This window comes from Schistocerca serialis, chromosome 5, assembly GCF_023864345.2.
Source record: "Schistocerca serialis cubense isolate TAMUIC-IGC-003099 chromosome 5, iqSchSeri2.2, whole genome shotgun sequence".
Lineage (NCBI taxonomy): Eukaryota > Metazoa > Arthropoda > Insecta > Orthoptera > Acrididae > Schistocerca > Schistocerca serialis.
Window position 1 is genome coordinate 267,315,872 of NC_064642.1, and position 19,654 is coordinate 267,335,525.

Genomic DNA, 19,654 nt, shown 5'->3' on the forward strand with positions numbered 1-19,654 from the left:
TAAATACTTGTGAAGATTATTCTTATTTCTAGTATTGATTCCATGAATTGAGCTGTTGGTTTGAAAAAGTGATATATGTTTAATGATAAATTTCATTAAAGAATAAATATATTGGGAAGCAGTAGCTAGTATCACTAGTTCCCTATACAGTCTTCTGCAGCATGTTCTTGAGTTCACACCATATACAGTGCTATTACAAATGATTGAAGCAATTTCATAAATTCACTGTAGCTCCATTCATTGACATACGGTCACGACACACTACAGATACGTAGAAAAACTCATAAAATTTTGTTCGGCTGAAGCCGCACTTCAGGTTTCTGCCGCCAGAGCGCTCGAGAGCGCAGTGAGACAAAATGGCGACAGGAGCTGAGAAAGCGTATGTCGTGCTTGAAATGCACTCACATCAGTCAGTCATAACAGTGCAACGACACTTCAGGACGAAGTTCAACAAAGATCCACCAACTGCTAACTCCATTCGGCGATGGCATGCGCAGTTTAAAGCTTCTGGATGCCTCTGTAAGGGGAAATCAACGGGCCCGCCTGCAGTGAGCGAAGAAACGGTTGAACGCGTACGGGCAAGTTTCACGCGTAGCCCGTGGAAGTCGACGAATAAAGCAAGCAGGAAGCCAAACGTGCCACAGCCGACGGTTTGGAAAATCTTACGGAAAAGGCTAAAGCAGAAGCCTTACCATTTACAATTGCTACAAACCCTGACACCCGATGACAAAGTCAAACGCTTTGAATTTTCGGCGCGGTTGCAACAGCTCATTGAAGAGGATGCGTTCAGTGCGAAACTTGTTTTCAGTGATGAATCAACATTTTTTCTTAATAGTGAAGTGAACAGACACAATGTGCGAATCTGGGCGGTAGAGAATCCACACGCATTCGTGCAGCAAATTCGCAATTCGCCAAAAGTTAACGTGTTTTGTGCAATCTCACGGTTTAAAGTTTACGGCCCCTTTTTCTTCTGCGAAAAAAACGTTACAGGACACGTGTATCTGGACATGCTGGAAAATTGGCTCATGGCACAACTGGAGACCGACAGCGCCGACTTCATCTTTCAACAGGATGGTGCTCCACCGCACTTCCATCATGATGTTCGGCATTTCTTAAACAGGAGATTGGAAAACCAATGGATTGGTCGTGGTGGAGATCATGATCAGCAATTCATGTCATGGGCTCCACGCTCTCCCGACTTAACCCCATGCGATATCTTCCTGGGGGTTATGTGAAAGATTCTGTGTTTAAACCTCCTCTACCAAGAAACGTGCCAGAACTGCGAGCTTGTTTCCACGATGCTTTCGAACTCATTGATGGGGAAATGCTGCGCCGAGTGTGGGAGGAACTTGATTATCGGCTTGATGTCTGCCGAATCACTAAAGGGGCACGTATCGAACATTTTTGAATGCCTAAAAAAACTTTTTGAGTTTTTGTATGTGTGTGCAAAGCATTGTGAAAATATCTCAAATAATAAAGTTATTGTAGAGCTGTGAAATCGCTTCAATCATTTGTAATAACCCTGTATAACTCTTATTGCACGTTTTTGTCCCCAGAAAACGTTAGTTTGACGTGATGAATTACCCCAAAAAATAATCCCATATGACATTATGGAAAGAAAGTAAGCATAGTATGTGAGCTTTTACATTTTTATATCCCCTATGTCTGACACAATTCGCATTGCAAATAGAGATTTGTGAAGATGCTTCAGCAGTTCTGTGGTGTGCTTTTCCCAGTTGAATTTATTATCAAGCTGTAATCCCAAGAATTTACACTGTCCACTTCTTCTATCTGCTTGTCATTGTATGTTAGGCAAATACTCGTGGGACACCCCCTACAAGTTCTGAACTGCATATAGTGTGTTTTTTCAAAGCTTAGTGACAAAGAATTGGCTAGGAACCAGTGATTAATGTCCACAAAAATTTTATTAGCTGATCTTTCTAAGACTACACTTGATTTGCTATTTATTGCAACGTTTGTATCATTGGCAAACAAAACGAACTTGGCATCTGGTAATGTTACTGATGAAAGGTTATTCATATAAACAAGAAAAAGTAAGGGCTCTAAAATGGAACCTTGTGGGACCGCACATGTAACTAGTTCCCAGTTGGATGATGCCTGATAGCTTAATACATGTCTCTTTCCTAATAACACCCTTTGTTTTCTGTCAGAGATAAAAGATTTGAACCATTTTGCAGCATCTCTGTTACACCATAATATTCTAATTTACTTAAGGGGATTTGTGTTTCACACAGTCAAATGCCTTTGACAGATCACAAAATATACCAGTTGCCTGCAATTTTTTGTCTATTGAATTAAGCACATTTTCATTGTAAATGAAGATAGCTTTCTCAATATCAGAACCCTTTAGAAATCCGAACTGCGACTTTGACAGTATGTTATTTAAGATAAGATGGTTATAAAGCCGATTGTACATTACTTTTTAAAAATTTTTGAGAATGCTGGAAATAGTGAAATTGGACGGAAATTTGATGCTATTTCTTTATCTCCCTTCTTAAACAGTAGCTTAACTTCAGCATATTTTAACCATTCAGGAAATATTCCACTGATAAACGACTGGTTACACTGATAGCTTAATATGTTACTTAACTCAGAATCACATTCTTTAATTAGCTTGGTTGATATTTCATAATAGCCACTAAATGTTTTTGATTTTAAAGCTTTAATGATGGTCATTATTTCTGCTGGGGTGGTGAGGGTCAAATTCATATTATGGAAGTTACTTGAAATGTCTGGTCTGAGGTATTCCATAGCAGCATCTACAGAACCTGGCAACTCCATCTTTTCAGTAACAGTTATAAAATGTTTGTTAAAAAGTTCTGCAACACTATACACATATGTCATCAATGTATCATTTAGTCTTAATGCTATTTGTTCCTCTTCATGTCTGGTTCTACTGGTCTCCTCCTTCACTATATCCCATATTGTCTTTATTTTGTTATCTGATATGACTATCTTTTCCTTGTAATATATTTGCTTTGATGTCCGTATTACAGTCTTTAATATTTTGCAGTATTTCTTGTAATGTGCTATAGCGTCAACATCAGAACTGCTCTGCGAATTTGTGACCTTTGTGATTCTCATCCCACATTCACCTTTGGCAGTGGTGACCAGAAATTGTAGGGAGAAACTTTAATGACAATGAAAGTTTCGAATCCTGGTGTTGTACAAATTTCCGTTTGCGACTGCATTTTCTTCACATTGAGTATTTTCTATCTTTTGATGCCATTTCACTATCATTGCTTTCATCCCAATCGATGCAGTTCTCTCGTTTTTTGACATCGCTGTCACATAGCACTATGCGATATTGTTTCATTTTTCTGCCTCTATGCGTATTTCCCTGTGAGGAAAGATCTGTGTGTTTTATTCCTGGGAAGGTGCACTGCCAGCGTGGTCTCTAATTTCTGTTTGTCGGAAGAAGGCAGTCAGTGAGTCTACAGGAGCGTCTAACACCCACGGGGAGTTCAGCAGTTTCACAAGGTGTGACCGTGGCCCACTCCATGCTTTTGTTGGCTAGAGATAGCATCTGTCTTCGCAGAGGGGAGAGACTGCTGTTTAATGACTGCTGTCCTCAGAGAGTAACTGACGGTGACATTTTTGCCTCTTCCTTTTCTGTACGGACCTTAAATGATCAGAAGGAGAAAGTCGGTTGCTTTCGCTCAAAAAATTTGGTGTATCCAGTCAAATGAACGGGCCCTACTACCGTTCTTGGCCCGAAAAGGTTCACCAATCGGTGGGACACTGCTCCAGGGCAGTCTGCCAATGGACTGAGAGGAAAGTCAAATAACATTGGAGGTTAGAACATCCGTCGCACAAAGATCAATAACGTATATAGTGAGGTCATAAAGTTGAAGACAGCATTAGTCAAATGTCCTCTGAACTGGCTTTCCGCATCTCACCACTAGCGGTTTGAATGTAGCTCTTTGTACCACAATTCATTAATCTCTGCTTTCTTTTTCTAGATCTTGCCACGCAACAGTTCTGTGTCTGAGAAGTGAAAAGTGAAGAGTAACGGATATAAAGCAGCGGATCTACAGCGCCCTCTAGTAGCCCTTCTTTCACTGTTTCAGGCTGTATTGGGTGGCTGTTATTTTCTGCTGTTCGGCATTCTGCGCGTTGTTCGTTTATAACATTTGGACCGAATATGAAGACAGCCCGACTTCGACAACCATAGAAATGACCAATTACCCTCTGTACCGCATACCTTTCCCAGCAGTTACCATCTGCCCATACACTAAAATTCGCAGAACAGTGGGAGAGAAGATTCTTGCAAGGTAGGAGGAATATATTGGATATAGAATTTCATTTGTATCTGTAATGTGTGAAATGAACAGAAGTCATGCAATGCACTAATGTAACTCATTTATAACAAAAGTGAATGACTTATATTGTTCTCAGCTTTATGTTAGCTATGTTTCAGTTAAAAGTACGTTTATTTCTTCATACTGTTGGCCAAACATTTTGTATTGCTGCTTTTACGCATCATGAACGTACAAAACCTGTTGTTAGCCTTTATTGTTATCCTGCTTCTCACTGCCGTGGAATGTTTAATTATGACACGATACAAATTTTTATGTTACAGCGATAGAGGATGGGGTACTGAAATGTGAACTGTCAGGTATTGGTTTAGAATTTAAATTTGTTTTCTATTCTTTAATCAAGACTCTGTGAAGTAATTAGGTATGTATGCCTTTTGCTCTGGCTGTTATATGAAAAAAAATTGAGAATTCGTAATAGTTTTGACGGCATACTTGGTGTGTGAAAGGTGGTTTTAAGGAATTGTAATGCATACCGTTGGTAATAGAAAGAACCTAAGCACGGATTCTTAGCGAGGGGCTTAAGTTCTTGTGAAAAGATTGTTGAAAAAAAAATGGTTCAAATGGCTCTGAGCACTATGGGACTCAACTGCTGTGGTCATCAGTCCCCTAGGACTTAGAACTACTTAAACTTAACTAACCTAAGGACATCACACACATCCATGCCCGAGGAAGGATTCGAACCTGCGACCGTAGCGGTCGCACGGTTACGGACTGCGCGCCTAGAACCGCGAGACCACCGCGGCCGGCAAAGATTGTTGAGGAAACACGCTTCCAAATACGCGATGTTCACTAATTAGCATTCTTCTTTGAATGACTTATTTATAGCACAAGGGGTACAAACCAATAAATGAAATGAACTAAGATCTGGCACAGCGGATGACGAGAATTTAAACGAGCATGGCAGAAGACAATGTATCGTAGCCCACGCTAGAGTCTATCGTATAGGACATTACCCTTTTCACTGTCTACTTTCCTTAAGTGTGCTTTGATACTGCATGCGAACTGATCTTTCGGGACTGAATGCAGAGGGTGGAGTGGGTAACGTTAATGGTGCTAACAAGATCATTTATGTAACAAGAAACGTTCCTTTTATCATGAAAGGCGAAGATTTACTGATCTAAAACCAAAGGATTAATTACAAAAACTTTTTTGAACACACTCAGTACACAGTTTTCATGGCGCAATCTAGCGCATTTAATTGTAGTTGCACCGCCTGGGGTAGCCGTGCGGTCTACGGGCGTATTGTCACGGTCGGCGCGGCTCACCCCATCGGAGGTTCGAGTCCTCCCTCGGGCATGGGTGTGTGTGTCGTCCTTAGCGTAAGTTAGTTTAAGTTAGATTAAGTAGTGTGTGAACTTAGGGACCGATGACCTCAGCAGTTTGCTCCCATAAGAGCTTACCACAAATTGGATTGTAGCTGATTACCGAATTACGTTAAGGTGGTGAAATTCATTGATAGTGGATACAGCCTCGGTTGAGAGACATTAAAGTGGGTGATGGAAGGAGAAGTTATGTTAGCTCATGCTCGCACTCATGCAGTTGTTTATCTAACACTCTATTCTACGTGAGCTAAGCAGAGAGTGGACGCGGTAGATGCTGAGTGAAGCCACATCAAAGACATACAGTCGATGACATTTCTTAAAAAATCGGTAAAATAGTCACTGGATAGTAATTCTGAATGCTTAAAAGTAATCTTTATGCACAGATTTTAACTTAGTAGACACTGCAATATATTATAGTTTTCTAGCTGGGAGTTACGCAGAACAAAGACCGTCCTACTAGACATTAAGAAATGACCAATGAAAAGGTATAAAACTGCACACGAATTCCTCCACTCATTACTTGATTTAATTCTAGGCAGAATTGAACAAACTATAGGCTCATACTGGTTACGGCGATCGATTACGTGAACACAGAGTGATGCCGTAAGTCCGGACAAAACAGTGACCATCAGATTGCTCTTTCTCAGAAAATGTAACAAAATAAACAAATAAACGAACAAGTCGGCCTTTTAGTTCTCCAGAGCCTACTGGTCTACTCTATAGATAGCGAGGAACAACAAAATCAGCGATATACGTAGACGAAATGCGTAAATATGTGAGTTCAAGGAAACAGCTCTGATTGGCCCGTTTAAAATGGAAACGTCACATTCGTCATGTAACTGGGAATATATGTGAGGAGCGATTTAGAACCGCAGAAACTTTGGTCAATGATTCCTGATTCGGGTCCCCAATAGAACAATGAGTGTTCCAAAGACCTGATGGGCTTCGACTTGTTCTGTTATCGACTTCTCCCTCCCACTCCTGGCCCCAGCGCACACTTCAATTGGTTGACGAAAGAAAGAAGTGTAAAAAGCTGAGGAAAAGAAGTGAATAGAACAATGTAATTTACTTAGAAATGGAATAAATAAGAGGTGGAAGGAAGCTAAAGCAAATTAATTCCAGGGAAGATGCGAAGTTATCGAAAAAGAAATAGTAACTGAAAGATGGATCTGAAGTACAGAAAATTGAAATAACTTTCCAAGAATTTAAAAGCGAAGCCTTCAACATTAAGGCTGCGAAAAGAATTCTGTTGTTAAACGTACACGAGAGAAAATAGGTAAGTGGAAAGAGTACATAAAGGACTTCCACGAGAGGGAGGATATGTTTGGTGTCGAGTTAGAAGAAGAAATATGTTTCGATCTGGACACAGGGATCCAGAACTATTGTAGAAAGCTTTGGAAGAGGTGTGAGTAAATAAAGCAGAAATCACAGAAAACATTTCTCCAGAGATTTATAAAGTGATTGGGGAAGTGGCAACAAAATAATTATTCAAGCTACTATTTAGAATCTTTGAGACTTGAGAAACAGGCGATCATTTGGTTTTTGGGAAAGTCAGTTCTGACGTTAAGCTTGATATTGGAGGAAGAATGAAGATAATTTCAGAGAAAATTCATTCCACAGAATGGTGTGGTTCAAAACATTTGTAATCCTGAGAAAAATAGGCGTGCACTATGGGAAAATATAAGTAATAGACAATAAGCACCACACCCAAGAAAGAAAATTAAGCATTGCAGGCCAAAAATGAAGGGCTCGAATAATAAAGGAGGTATGGGAGAATACAGTGCTTCTACTCTAATGTCTGACCTATATAACAAAGCAGCAATGAAGATAACAAAAATGACTTTCCGAAATGGGCTTAAATTTTAGGGTGAAAGGGATGATAAGATTCGCTAATGACACAGAATATGGACTGACAAGGAAATGTCATCAACTTTACCCCAGATTTTCTGGGAAAAAGCACCGTAGTGAGGTAGCCTCAAGATCAAGACAGAAGCAGTGGAACAAAGTATGTTCCACCCCACCTTCCACTCTTGCAAACCGTATTGAAGATGGAGGATCCAAGAAGGTGGCAATAGATACGTGAACGTCGCTATGACGTCGTGGAAGAAAGATCAAATCTTGGTGGGAAAATAGGTCAATTGAACTACCTCCCCTAACCTAATCTCCTCCTCGTCCCCTCCAGTTCCCCTCCTATCCCCCTCCCCCTCCCATCCCCCTCCCCTCCCCCTCCCCCAGAAAATGATGGGAAGTTCAAATTCCAGCAGACCAATGCAACACACCACAGCTACCTCCACTAACCTAAGAAAACGGCGGGAAAATAAGTCACTTGGGCTACCTCCACTAACCTAAGTCATCTGACTGCCACCTCTTCCTAGGAATTTGTGGGAAAAGGACTCAGCCTGTGCTGGATAGGATGGACATAAATCTTTATTTTGCATGCAGTGTTTATTTAAACAATTTGAGGCAGTAGCTCCATCCAGTGTGTCCACCATGAGGTCCAGAGTCCAACTGACATAGTACATGGTACTGCCACCAGAGGGCACTGTCATCCCTCCCGTGACGTAATCCAAGATGGCGGTCTGGAGGGGAAAAATGGCGAAAAAATGACTCACCTGTGCCAGGCTGCTGGAGAGAGGAAGGAGTGTACTTCATTTATTTTCGAGCAAATTTATTTAGGAACGGATTTGACATAGTATATTTATTACACTGATAGAAAACACTCGCCCTGGAGTGATTGTGGTCAAAATACTCAGCATACAGACATGCAAACAACTCGTAAATTACCGAAATAATGGTACACTGACGTGCAGACACACTAACTAATTATAAACTGTCAAAATAATGCATGCAATTTTTTTAGAGACGGATTTCACGTAGTTTATTTATCATACTGGTACAAAACACTCATACTCACATGCTTGAGGTCGCAGTAAATAGTCTACAGACCTGCAAACTAATCGTAAATCACCGAAATAATGAAGTACAATGATGTGCAGAGACGCAAACGATTCCTAAATAGTCAAAATAATGCATGTGAAACACTCTGCAGACACGCTTGCTAATCGTCAACTGTCGAAATCAAGCATTGCACAGCCTACAGATAAAATGCAAATAATTTAACAGACATGAAAACCACTCATAAATTGTCAACATATAACGCATGTCTAACGCTATTCAAACATGCTCGCAACGTTAAAACCCCCTGAAACTAATGTAGTGCACAAACACTCAGTTCACATAAAAAATGCAACATACCAGGGAACTTTTCCAAAGCCCACATGCACTTTGCAGGGCCAGTTGGACGCAAGCCAGCGCCGGAGCGCGAGCGATTGCTATTGCGCTGCTGCCAATGATAGGTGAAAGTCGTTTCTATTTTGCCGGATACAGTTAGAGTTATTTGAGTGTTATCCTGACGTCACATGTCTACGTAAATATGCGCCAAGTCGCCCTCTGGACTGGGCGCACATGTTCGCGATTGCTGGCGCCATTCCTCTCTCTACCTGCAGTCCAGTGAAGTCCTGATTGCTGAGCGACTCACTCGTGCAGATGCTGCAGACATCTGTTCCATTACTTCCCATAATAGCATAGGCCACATTGTTCCTAGCAATCCTATCAGGATAAGAAAGCTCATCTAGCCACGTACGCATTTACAAGCCGAGCATGGCTGATGCATCACCGCAAAATGCTCGTGTAGCTTTACACCATCGCAAGCACATCTAAAAGGTTCTCAATGTGGTACTAATGCCACATGCCTGTGTAAAATAAGAGCCAAGGGGACCTATTGGAGTTTGTATAGAGTCCCAGAAATAGTAATGGTTGCTTTTGTAGGAGCTTTCGTGATGTCTCAGCTTGTCTGCATGGAAATTCTTGCCCTAAACTGTTTACGAAAATAGCGCAGAATAACACTGAACACATTCCTCCTGATGGTCCTAACGTGGCGCCCCATCCATCAAGTGCAATCCTTCTTGGAAATCGTTAAGTTCAAATGGTTCAAATGGCTCTGAGCACTATGGGACTTAACAGCTAAGGGCATCAGTCCCGTAGAACTTAGAACTACTAAAACCTAATTAGCCTAAGGACATCACACACATCCATGCCCGAGGCAGGATTCGAACCTGCGACCGTAGCGGTCGTGCAGTTCCAGACTGAAGCACCTAGAACCACTCAGACACTCCGGTTGGCAATCATTAAGTCCTGCTTTCAATAAACATCATCGAAACGCAAACGTTCTCCTACGTCGCAGCACAAAGGATGTCGTTTAAATGATGGAGCATTATGATTGGCTCTTATTGAATGTATTTGCTAAATTACTGACGCTGCCAATGTGGAAGCACTGTCTACCTTGTTTTTCCTTTCTGCAGACGAGACTTTCAGGGCGAAAAAACTATTTTGTGCAGATCACCATATTGCACCGACAATTAAACCTTGCGAAGTGGCCTACAGATCGTCAAATACATAAAGACTCTTACTCAATTACACCACTCAGCTACTGACGGTGGGATCTTGAATATTAAAGCGTGAAACCGATCTCTAACCCAGCGTACCATGTCAATGTAGTAAACACACAATTCGTATCCTGCACCACACAAAAACGGCCCTTTTACATCATTCGTATGGCTATCGACCACCAGACACTCATACATATACCCTGAAGACAGACAGTGTAATCAGTTGCACCATCGGTATATTTCTCGCTGCACTAGATATTTCCTGAAAGGTTGGGCAGTCATCCACCTCCAATGAGTGATTACAGCAACCCTCAGTGGACCTAAGACACTCTCAGAATTGTTCTATAAATTCGGGCTCCCATCGGCTCAAACGCATTACTGTTTCTGGTCTCGACCTGCTTGCTTGCTTTTCTACACCCGTCTCCTGACACTGAGATTACACGAACATATGTAATTTCACATGGTGTGCCAGAATATCATAGCATTTTTGTGATACTTCTCGGTATCAAGCACATAGCAATATCGCTTGAATGGCAGTATCACTTGCGCAACATAATCCTGAAGATATAGACTATAAATTATTTCTCTAGAAACCCGAAACTTTTGCGAGGTGGAGCATGCTGTAAACAACTAAGTAACTAGAAACTTATCCCATCTGCGAAGACCTTTACATGAAAACTCGAAAGAATAGAGGAAACTGATATTTCCACTCTCAAATACCGATGATGGTGATGTAACAGATTCCAATCATCCCTATAATTTACAAAGTCAACTAGAGTGTTTCTCATGTCTAGAGTATCAGTAAACATGTTTTCCATCTATCTTTCACCTGCTAGATGTACATACCTCAATCGATGTTCCCTCAACTAAATAAAGGCGCGACATGTGGAGAAGCAGTCAACCGAACTATTCACATGGTAGGAAATAAAAGTCTAGCGAATACACATGTCCATATTGAATCTTCTCAAATTTCCACATGATCACGAAAGTTATCCAACACATACTAAGTATTAGTTCGCTATTCGGCCGTCTAGAGGTCGACACAGTTAAGTCAGCTACATTTCTGCACCCCAAGAGGCCTCTCCGTTTGGACAGCTCCTACTGTTAGCCATAAATGTGAATCATTCCCATCACAGGTCACTGGCGCTGCATGCCAAGCACACATAGACTGAATCATCCTAGAAAACCAGCCACATATATATTTCATCACTATACTTACAATTAAATATTACAATCGCAGCCTCAATTGGACGACATTCGACAATGAGCGAAGTATAGGAAATGCACCCTGCTGACGGCTGTAGCTCTGGAAATAGAAATATCTGTATCATTCTTATGACTTGACATACTCTTCCCTTTGCTATCACAGTATTCCACGTCAAGTCCATACCTTCCTTATGACCGGACACAGTGTTTTAATTTACACATACTTTATAGGCCTCATGCTCAAGGCAAACCTAACATGCATCCCCTACTACTAAGTAGATCCATAACTGACTGCCAGCGATATGAAATAATACTGACCTAAAATCAGCGATGGGTGGACATGTCTCATAAGTTTTTCTTGCAAGTGGTACCATTGTGTCTTAATAAGAGAAGCATAGTAGTCTTACAAACCACCAGATGTTTAATACACGATCGCCACTACCATATTACTATCACAATCAGTCTTGGTTCTACAGGTACACACAAGTATCCATGTTAAAAGCTATATGGGCTTTATAAATCGAGGCATGGCATTACCTCCGAATGAAGTGGTTTTTGCAGACAAATATCGCGACGCTGAATATGCCATGTGAGAGGTTCGGTGACATATATCGATTGGGTTGTAGGCGATGGTTGATTGAGGATCACAAACAGTAGTAGATGGTGTGCTGATTGAGGTCGTAAGAAATGTACACTAGCTTTTCAGATCTCTAGTGTTACACTTTCCGTAGAAATGCTGTCTGGGATTTGGGATCAAGTCTTTCCATTCAACCACATACCTATAGTGGATCCTATGGATAAACCCTTTAATGGTTACAACCACTAGTGAATCATATTTCTGGCACTGTCATACCTCGAAACGAGTCACCGTTTTCGAACCTATCTGCTACAGTGAAATTTCAGATAGTCCCTATGCCTGCCATTTCTGCAGCTTTTCGCATGTGACTGTTCCACTTTAAGTCGACGCTGAGCAGAAGTCAGAGAGAGCTGCATCTACCACCTTCTGCAACCCATGTAGAAACAGAGTGACCTGAGTTAGTGTGACAGGACGGTGTTATGCCCATTCGATGGAAATGAGAGCATGTTGTCAAAGCCCTGCCAACCGTATATAATGTGTAAGGTGAGCGCCAAATGAAGCCTGCTCCTGCAACACGAGGTAGTATAAAAGACGGCACGGGAACTAGAGGGAGGACGAGGATGTTGTTACTGCATTGTGGTTCATCCCCGAACTACGAGTACATAAAAGTACTGCTGTACAAAGCAGATCTGTGTCCCTCATGGCCCATTCACGTCTATCACACCAACATGCTATCTTAATTATTCTGTACCATCCAACAGAGAAAAAATACGAACTATTAAAGCTCCACTAACTCCATCCACTAGAGAACTCATTAAGAATTTTACCACGTCGCTCTCCTCCCGTATACCGAAAACACATACTGTCTGCGTGCCAGCATCGAGCACATGTGACAGTCCTATCAAATATACAGCTGTTTATCCATGCACGGACCAGTGTGAAGTTGCATCACCTGTCTGTAGGAGGATGACTGGATCCCACAAACTATACTATAAGTAGAAGAGACCCTCCCTGTGACCCTGTGTCGCTGTTTGAAACATTGCTTTTTCTGCTGTAGCATGCTTCCTACACTGCCATACATTTTGTACTTTCCGCCACAACTTCGAGATCTGCGTCAGGTTCTAAACTGACATTAACACGTTCTGATCCATTGCTTCTCACAGAAAACTCGACGGCGCACGTTATAAGTCATGTTGTTACTGCTGCTAACATAATGCACCACACACACTGGATGATTTTAAACAAAAGACATTTACAACATAAGGAAACTGGAAGAATTTGGCGGCGTTGTGGAGAGTTTCCAAACTGATGTCCGAAGGTGATTGACGATCTCTACATTTAAACTCATCTGTTACAGTGACGGAATAGCTGATGACTCTGCATTCCATTTTGGCCGATTCCTCATATTGCAGTCATGTATGCGATCACTGTTTCGGTGCTAGCCATCCCAAGAAGGTGTTGCCCCACCACCAAAACTCTTTCTATATCTCAAACAAGCGATGTCAGTCAATTATTATGTGGTAACAAACAGCGTACCTGTGAGGGGATGGCATGGAAAAGGCGCTGTCGATGTACTGTAATAATAACCATCACATTTAATAGTGCGAACAATTTTAGCAATTTTACAGCAGTTTCAAAACTGACCAGTGATGTGACAGCATGTCTCCCAATTTCAGTATCATAGCTATACCACCCCTTCTCTATTTTGCGAGTATCATTGCGAATGTAGTTTGATGACTGTGCAGTATGTCCATTAATTGTTAATTCTCGAACATATACATCATCAAAGTATACCAGACAGCACTGTACATATTTCTAGCACCTCGAGCATAGTGTTTAATTTACTATCTGGTTGGCAGTCACAAAGTATTCTCGCAGTCTTAGGACAGACCCCCTCGCACCGTCTTTTACCAACCCACCCTCCAGCACCGTTACCAATTTAATCTGCAGCTGACCAGAAACAGATCGCTACATTCCGCGTCTCGTGAAAGAATTGAGCTAGTCGAGTCCTCACCCATCCAAATGCACAAGATTTCTCTAGGTGGCCCATTGTGGAGGAGGTTAGCACTCCTTATCAATGAATAGTAACAGATTTGAAAGTTTTGTGATGTTATAGCAGACTGTTAAGAGGAACGAGAAACGGGTAATTTTTATGCATGTTGAAGCTCCAGGCAGATAGAGTTCGAAGCATTTTTACACAAATCAACCATGCTATCAACTCTCAAGTATTGTTCTATAGTCTGGAATCAGTACCAGGAGGGTATTGGTAAGAGAGAACATAAACACACACAATCCTGAGGCTACATGGTTCCACACTTAAAACAGGCTATAATGTTACATTGCTCCAGTTTCCGACCTTTTAATCGTATGGAATGTAACACTGTTAATATTCCAATGTAAGAAATATACTTCCAGTGCATAACATACAACCTTCTTGCCAGTTTCCGTACGATAAGCTATGGTAACAAACTATAAAACGAAAAAACTACTTCCTTAAAATATCGATTCCGTGTGATATGTGCACACTATAGCTTTCCAGAGATGCACAGTTCAGAAATTATACTATGTTTGCATCAGTCGTATATAAAATGATCGTTGGTAACGGAGAATACCTTTTAGAAGGAAACAGATAGACGCATAGCAGCGGCGTTTGACATGTGAAATTACACGTCATACCGCTACTAACTCTGTAAACAGGACATCTATCAAGCAAATGACTACACGGGGATTGCAGTACCTCACAAACACCTATCGCTAACTTAGAATCATCTTAGTTATGAAACTGAAGTCTTGATTTTATATCCAAGATGCGACCGAGGAATGGAGTACATTGCATAAATCTGCATTTGTTTAGAGGAATGTGTCACGTTTCATCACACATGAGATGGAAGTTCTCTGATGTCAGAGGTTTACTGTTAACGATCACAATGAGACACTTCTCTAAGACCCATCCAGAACATGTGGTTGTATGGGCTATGTCACGCGATCATTACATCCTGACAGAACAGTGGAACTATTGACCTGCAACGACTTCTCCCTCCCTCTCTCTCTCTCTCTCTCTCTCTCTCTAGAAACCACCACAGTCTACCATTAAATCGTACCTCGTTACAACTCCATCTCAGCCGACCACTCTACCCACTGTATGTCATCCTTTAACTCAGATGCAAGTAAGTTTAGAGGCAGATGGTATCTGTTTTTCCTGGAAAGCATCAAAGACAGCAGTCAGCTCATGTGTATCGCTGTTACCTTAATAGACATACAGTAGAATGCTGCCTCGATGGAAAAAAAGTAACTGTTTTCCTGGTTCTCTTCGCTTCCATGTCTATGTTTCCTCAAACTCCTCTTGCTGTCGCATACTTATTCCCATGTACAAATTCTTCTGCGCCAACCAGAAGAAACCTAGTACTTCCTCAATTTCCCCACACTTCAGTGTATGTTCCCTCAATTTATAGGTATTTTCAGCAATTCTATCGATTTTTTTATGTCGGTACTACTACCGATGCGATCGAGACATAACCTCTCGTTCCGTGTTCTAAAATTGCTTGTAAATGTAGTAGCTGTCGGTTTGTAAGACTATTACGCCTCTCTTGTTAAGACACAGTGGTACCACTGGCAAGAAAAACTTATGAGACATGTCCACCCATCGCAGATTTTCGGTCAGTATTATTTCCTATCGCTGTCAGTCACTTATTGGCCTAAAATTATACTTAGTAGTAGGGGATGCATGATAGGTTCGCTTTGAGCATCAGGCCTATAAAGTACGTGTAAAGGAAATCACCATGTCCAGTCGTAATGAAGGTATGGACTTGACGTGGAATACTGTGATAGCAAAGGGAAGGGTATGTCAAGTCATAAGAATGATACAGATATTTCTATTTCTAGAGTTACAGCCATCAGCAGGGACATTGTCGAATGTCGTCCAATTGAGACAGTGAATGTAATATTTAATTGTAAGTATAGTGATAAAATATATATGTGGCTGGTTTTCTAGGATGCTTCAGTCTATGCGTACTTGGCATGGAGTGCCAGTGACCCGTGACAGGAATGATTCACATTTATGGCTAACAGTAGGAGCTGTCTGATTGGAAAGGCCTGTTGGGGGCAGGAATGGAGCTGACTTAACCGTGTCGTCCTCTAGACGGCCAAATAGCGAACTACTACTTAGTATGTATTGGACAGCTTTTGTGATTGCGTGGAAATTTGAGAAGATTCAATATGGACATGTGTCTGCGCTTGACCATTATTACCTCCCAAGTAAATTGTCCAAGTGGCTGCCTCTGCACATTCCGCGCCTTTACTTAGTTGCGAGAACATCGATTGCGGTGCGTGTATCTAACAGGTGAAGGACACGTTTTCTGAATCAACAGTAAGTGTTACCGTAGTCTGATGATTATAATTTTCATGGGTCGATTTCAGTTAAATTGGAGCCCTTTTGTGTTTCTTTATTGCGGAATTGGACCAATACATTTGGGTTCAGTTAGAAATATTGGATTTCCTGCGATTAAGCAGTCCTGAGTTGTGGTCAAATAGGTTTTTGCATTGCATTCTACAATTATTAGACAACATATGGCGTTCTTTTTAAGTACAGACCACTTTGTCCGTCACATGATAGTCTTCATCAGTAGGTGCTCCTAACATTAGTCCACTGGGACTGTTTTGCAAAAGTGCTTGTCATATAAGATATCGATCTGGGTAATTTCCAAGAATGATTGCCTATCGAAGTCGCGGCGTCCAAACGATACATATCGAATGTGCGATCGTAAACCGATCATGCAACTCTGGTGGCAGGTGTTATGATCAATTATTTATGATCTTCATTATTATCTGTTTTCCGTCGTTTCCTTAGTTGCTCTAAATTGCGTAAATCCGCGAATTATTTGTGAGTTGCTAGTGAAACCTAGACGATTTATGTCGTGAGTAGAATATCTGGCGTTCTTGGCGTTTCTGCGGCGGATTCTCTCACATGAAAAAATCTAATTTCATGCTTATGCCCCATAGAAAATTGTTCGACTTTTTGTCGCAAATATGAAGTACTACCAGAAGACGAAAGGAGGGACTGTGTGGACTGTGGAGGTGCGAGGTGTGTAAAACTTCGTAAGAACAGTTTCGATGCTGAAATAGCGTTACAATTTCATTGCGGACAATGCGGAAAACGAACGAGTATATGGAAGAATACATGGTTCGACTCTTCCAGATTATCCGTTCACATGACGACAAAACCGACGACGAGTAAGGTAAGTCGTCTCCTTCGTAATTACAAGTATTTTTGTAACGCTCTTATTCTGTCGTTGCTGTAGTGTCCACCGAAAACATACTCATAACGCTCGCCAGCAGAGTCACATGATAGATTAACGATCGCACGTTCGATATGTATCGTTTGGTCCCCACGACTTCGATAGGCAATCATTCTTGGAAATTACCTCGATTTGATCTATAATACAGCGTGGTGGTTTTATGGTTTGTCTGTGACTACCTAGCTTGCTGTCACTGGTTAGGCTTCCATCGTTTCATTGATGATGCATTTTTGCCGATACTAGGATTTAGAGGAGTTTCATCGCGATATAGTCGGTTTGTGAGCAAGACGTGTGGTTTGTTAGCGACTCATTGTATTCCTACGGGCGTGTTCTGTAATATTACCGTTCTAATTTAGCTAGAATGACCCATGAGGAATTTGGCACTTCAGTGTCTTGTCATACGTCATTTCTGGGACTTATTTTAGTAAATATCACACCGTTACTTTGGGGTTTTTCTTTGTATGATAGGTGTTACTTTTGTTGAGCACTGTTAATTCACGTTTGTATTAATTTAAGCCTTTATATGTTTCACCATTGTTTCCGACAGTATAAATTTTCTTCGCCTTTTATTTTGTTGTCTAAGAATCTTAGTACATATGTACTTTCTGAACCTTACTGTAATGCACTGATTTGTTTGGTTGAGGCACACAATGTGTCACCTTCATGTGAGCTCGTAGATCTCAGGTTTTTCTGCAACTCTTTGCAGCCCGGTTTATGACGGTCTGCTCTCATAATAGGCATCATGTTTTCATTAGCGACCATGTTTTCGGTTTCTTGTTATCTTATACGCTACATTTAGACTTAGGACGATAAAGTGTTTTATTTCTTCCTTATGGCGGATCTTGGTGTTAACTAACGTCAGCTACCACCTTTTAGTCAGTTGCATTTCTAGGCCCAAATTGACACATTGCCCAGTTCACTTGTGGGAGTTCCGTACGTCTTGAATGGATCTTGTGAGTATGATTAGGACCCGGATAGTTTATCAGCGTTTCTGTGTTGTCGTTACTTCTCCATAGATTCCCGGCAGGGTCGGGGATTTTCTCTGCCTCGTGATGACTGGGTGTTGTGTGATGTCCTTAGGTTGGTTAGGTTTAAGTAGTTCTAAGTTCTAGGGGACTGATGACCATAGATGTTAAGTTTTAGAGTCAGAGCCATTTGAACCATTTTTTAACTTCTCCATACAGCTCGGGGGGAATGTTATGATGTTCTTACTAGAAACGTGTTTCGGTGTACATGGAGCCTGATGAAGTTACTCACTTTGTGGGCTTCAACTTCGATGATATGGTGGTCTTCGCACACCCATTTATCTTTTATTTTTTTCCATACCCACGTTACCAATCGCGATACAACTTGCTATGGCTTATTATTTAGATGGGTTGGTCATCTATAGATAGGTCGTTAGGGTATTGCCTTACACTCCCAGGGAAATAGTATGACATTGTCGGCTGAGAATTTGGAGGAGCCCCTTTCTTAAATACGATTTGATATCCTTGTTGGTGTTCCGCTGTGGTAATGCCGACCTGTCAAGTGATATAAAGGAAACCAAACCATATCTTTTTATTTCGATTCACTGTACAACCTAAGCCTACAAGGTATTTGTGAATATGCTTAGCGTGCTCTGTGCATGCTGGTTTTCTCTTAATATGTCGACTGCCGTTATGTTTTGCGTTAAGTTGCTTCACGATGGAGTGACAACTAATTGTATCCTCAATTGCGATATAACCTATGTCGGAAATATGCATACTACTGTACTTCATAGATTACTGTGCGACATTTTATTTTATGTGAAGACAGGTTCTCATGTATACTAGCTGTTTCCTCATGTGTAAGAATTTTACAGGATTTTGTACATACAAAAAAGACAAGCTTTGTTTCAATGGAGCTCCTGATTGTATACTACCTAGTTCCGATCTTTTCAATGTTTTTGCACATTATCTTGTAAATCTGTGATCTTCAATAGTCTTATGACTAGTAGATATGTACATATGTCTTAGTCCATTGTGCTGAATGTACCCGGAGATTTGGTTTAACGCCTCTAACAAATAGGTGCACATGTTTTAGTCTGTTGTGTTGGATGTACTCAGAGATTTGGTTTCACGCCACTACTTTCATTTTTAAGCTTTAAGCGCTATTATGATTAGCAGTCACTTTCTGTAAGCTTGCTTTATACACTCTGATATACACTACATGTAGATTCTTTCATTATGCAGGGGCCTGAAGATGGCATAATGAAATGCTGAAACTGGCAGCCTTCAAAATAAAGTAAAATAACTTCTTAAGTGCACGGCTGTTGGTGAATTTCATTGCCACTGACATTTACTTAACCATCCGATGTCCCCTGTCCATAATGGACCAACGGAGACTGGAAGACTATATGTTCTACATTTGTACCTGAACAATCAGACTGCGTTTCCACCTCAGATGAGCATTACCATCTACTTGGCGTCGATTTCGTCCGATTTTGGAT

At 41.2% G+C, this 19,654-nt stretch overlaps 1 protein-coding gene across 1 annotated transcript in view; it reads left to right on the forward strand.

Annotated features, from left to right (window-relative positions):
• The window catches only part of LOC126481893 (uncharacterized), a 148,705-nt gene that overhangs the window by 22,846 nt on the left and 106,205 nt on the right, over positions 1–19,654 (forward strand). The window contains exon 2 of the mRNA XM_050105851.1: positions 4,092–4,295. Within this exon, the coding sequence (XP_049961808.1) occupies positions 4,092–4,295 (204 nt within the window). The remainder of the gene's footprint in view (positions 1–4,091; positions 4,296–19,654) is intronic.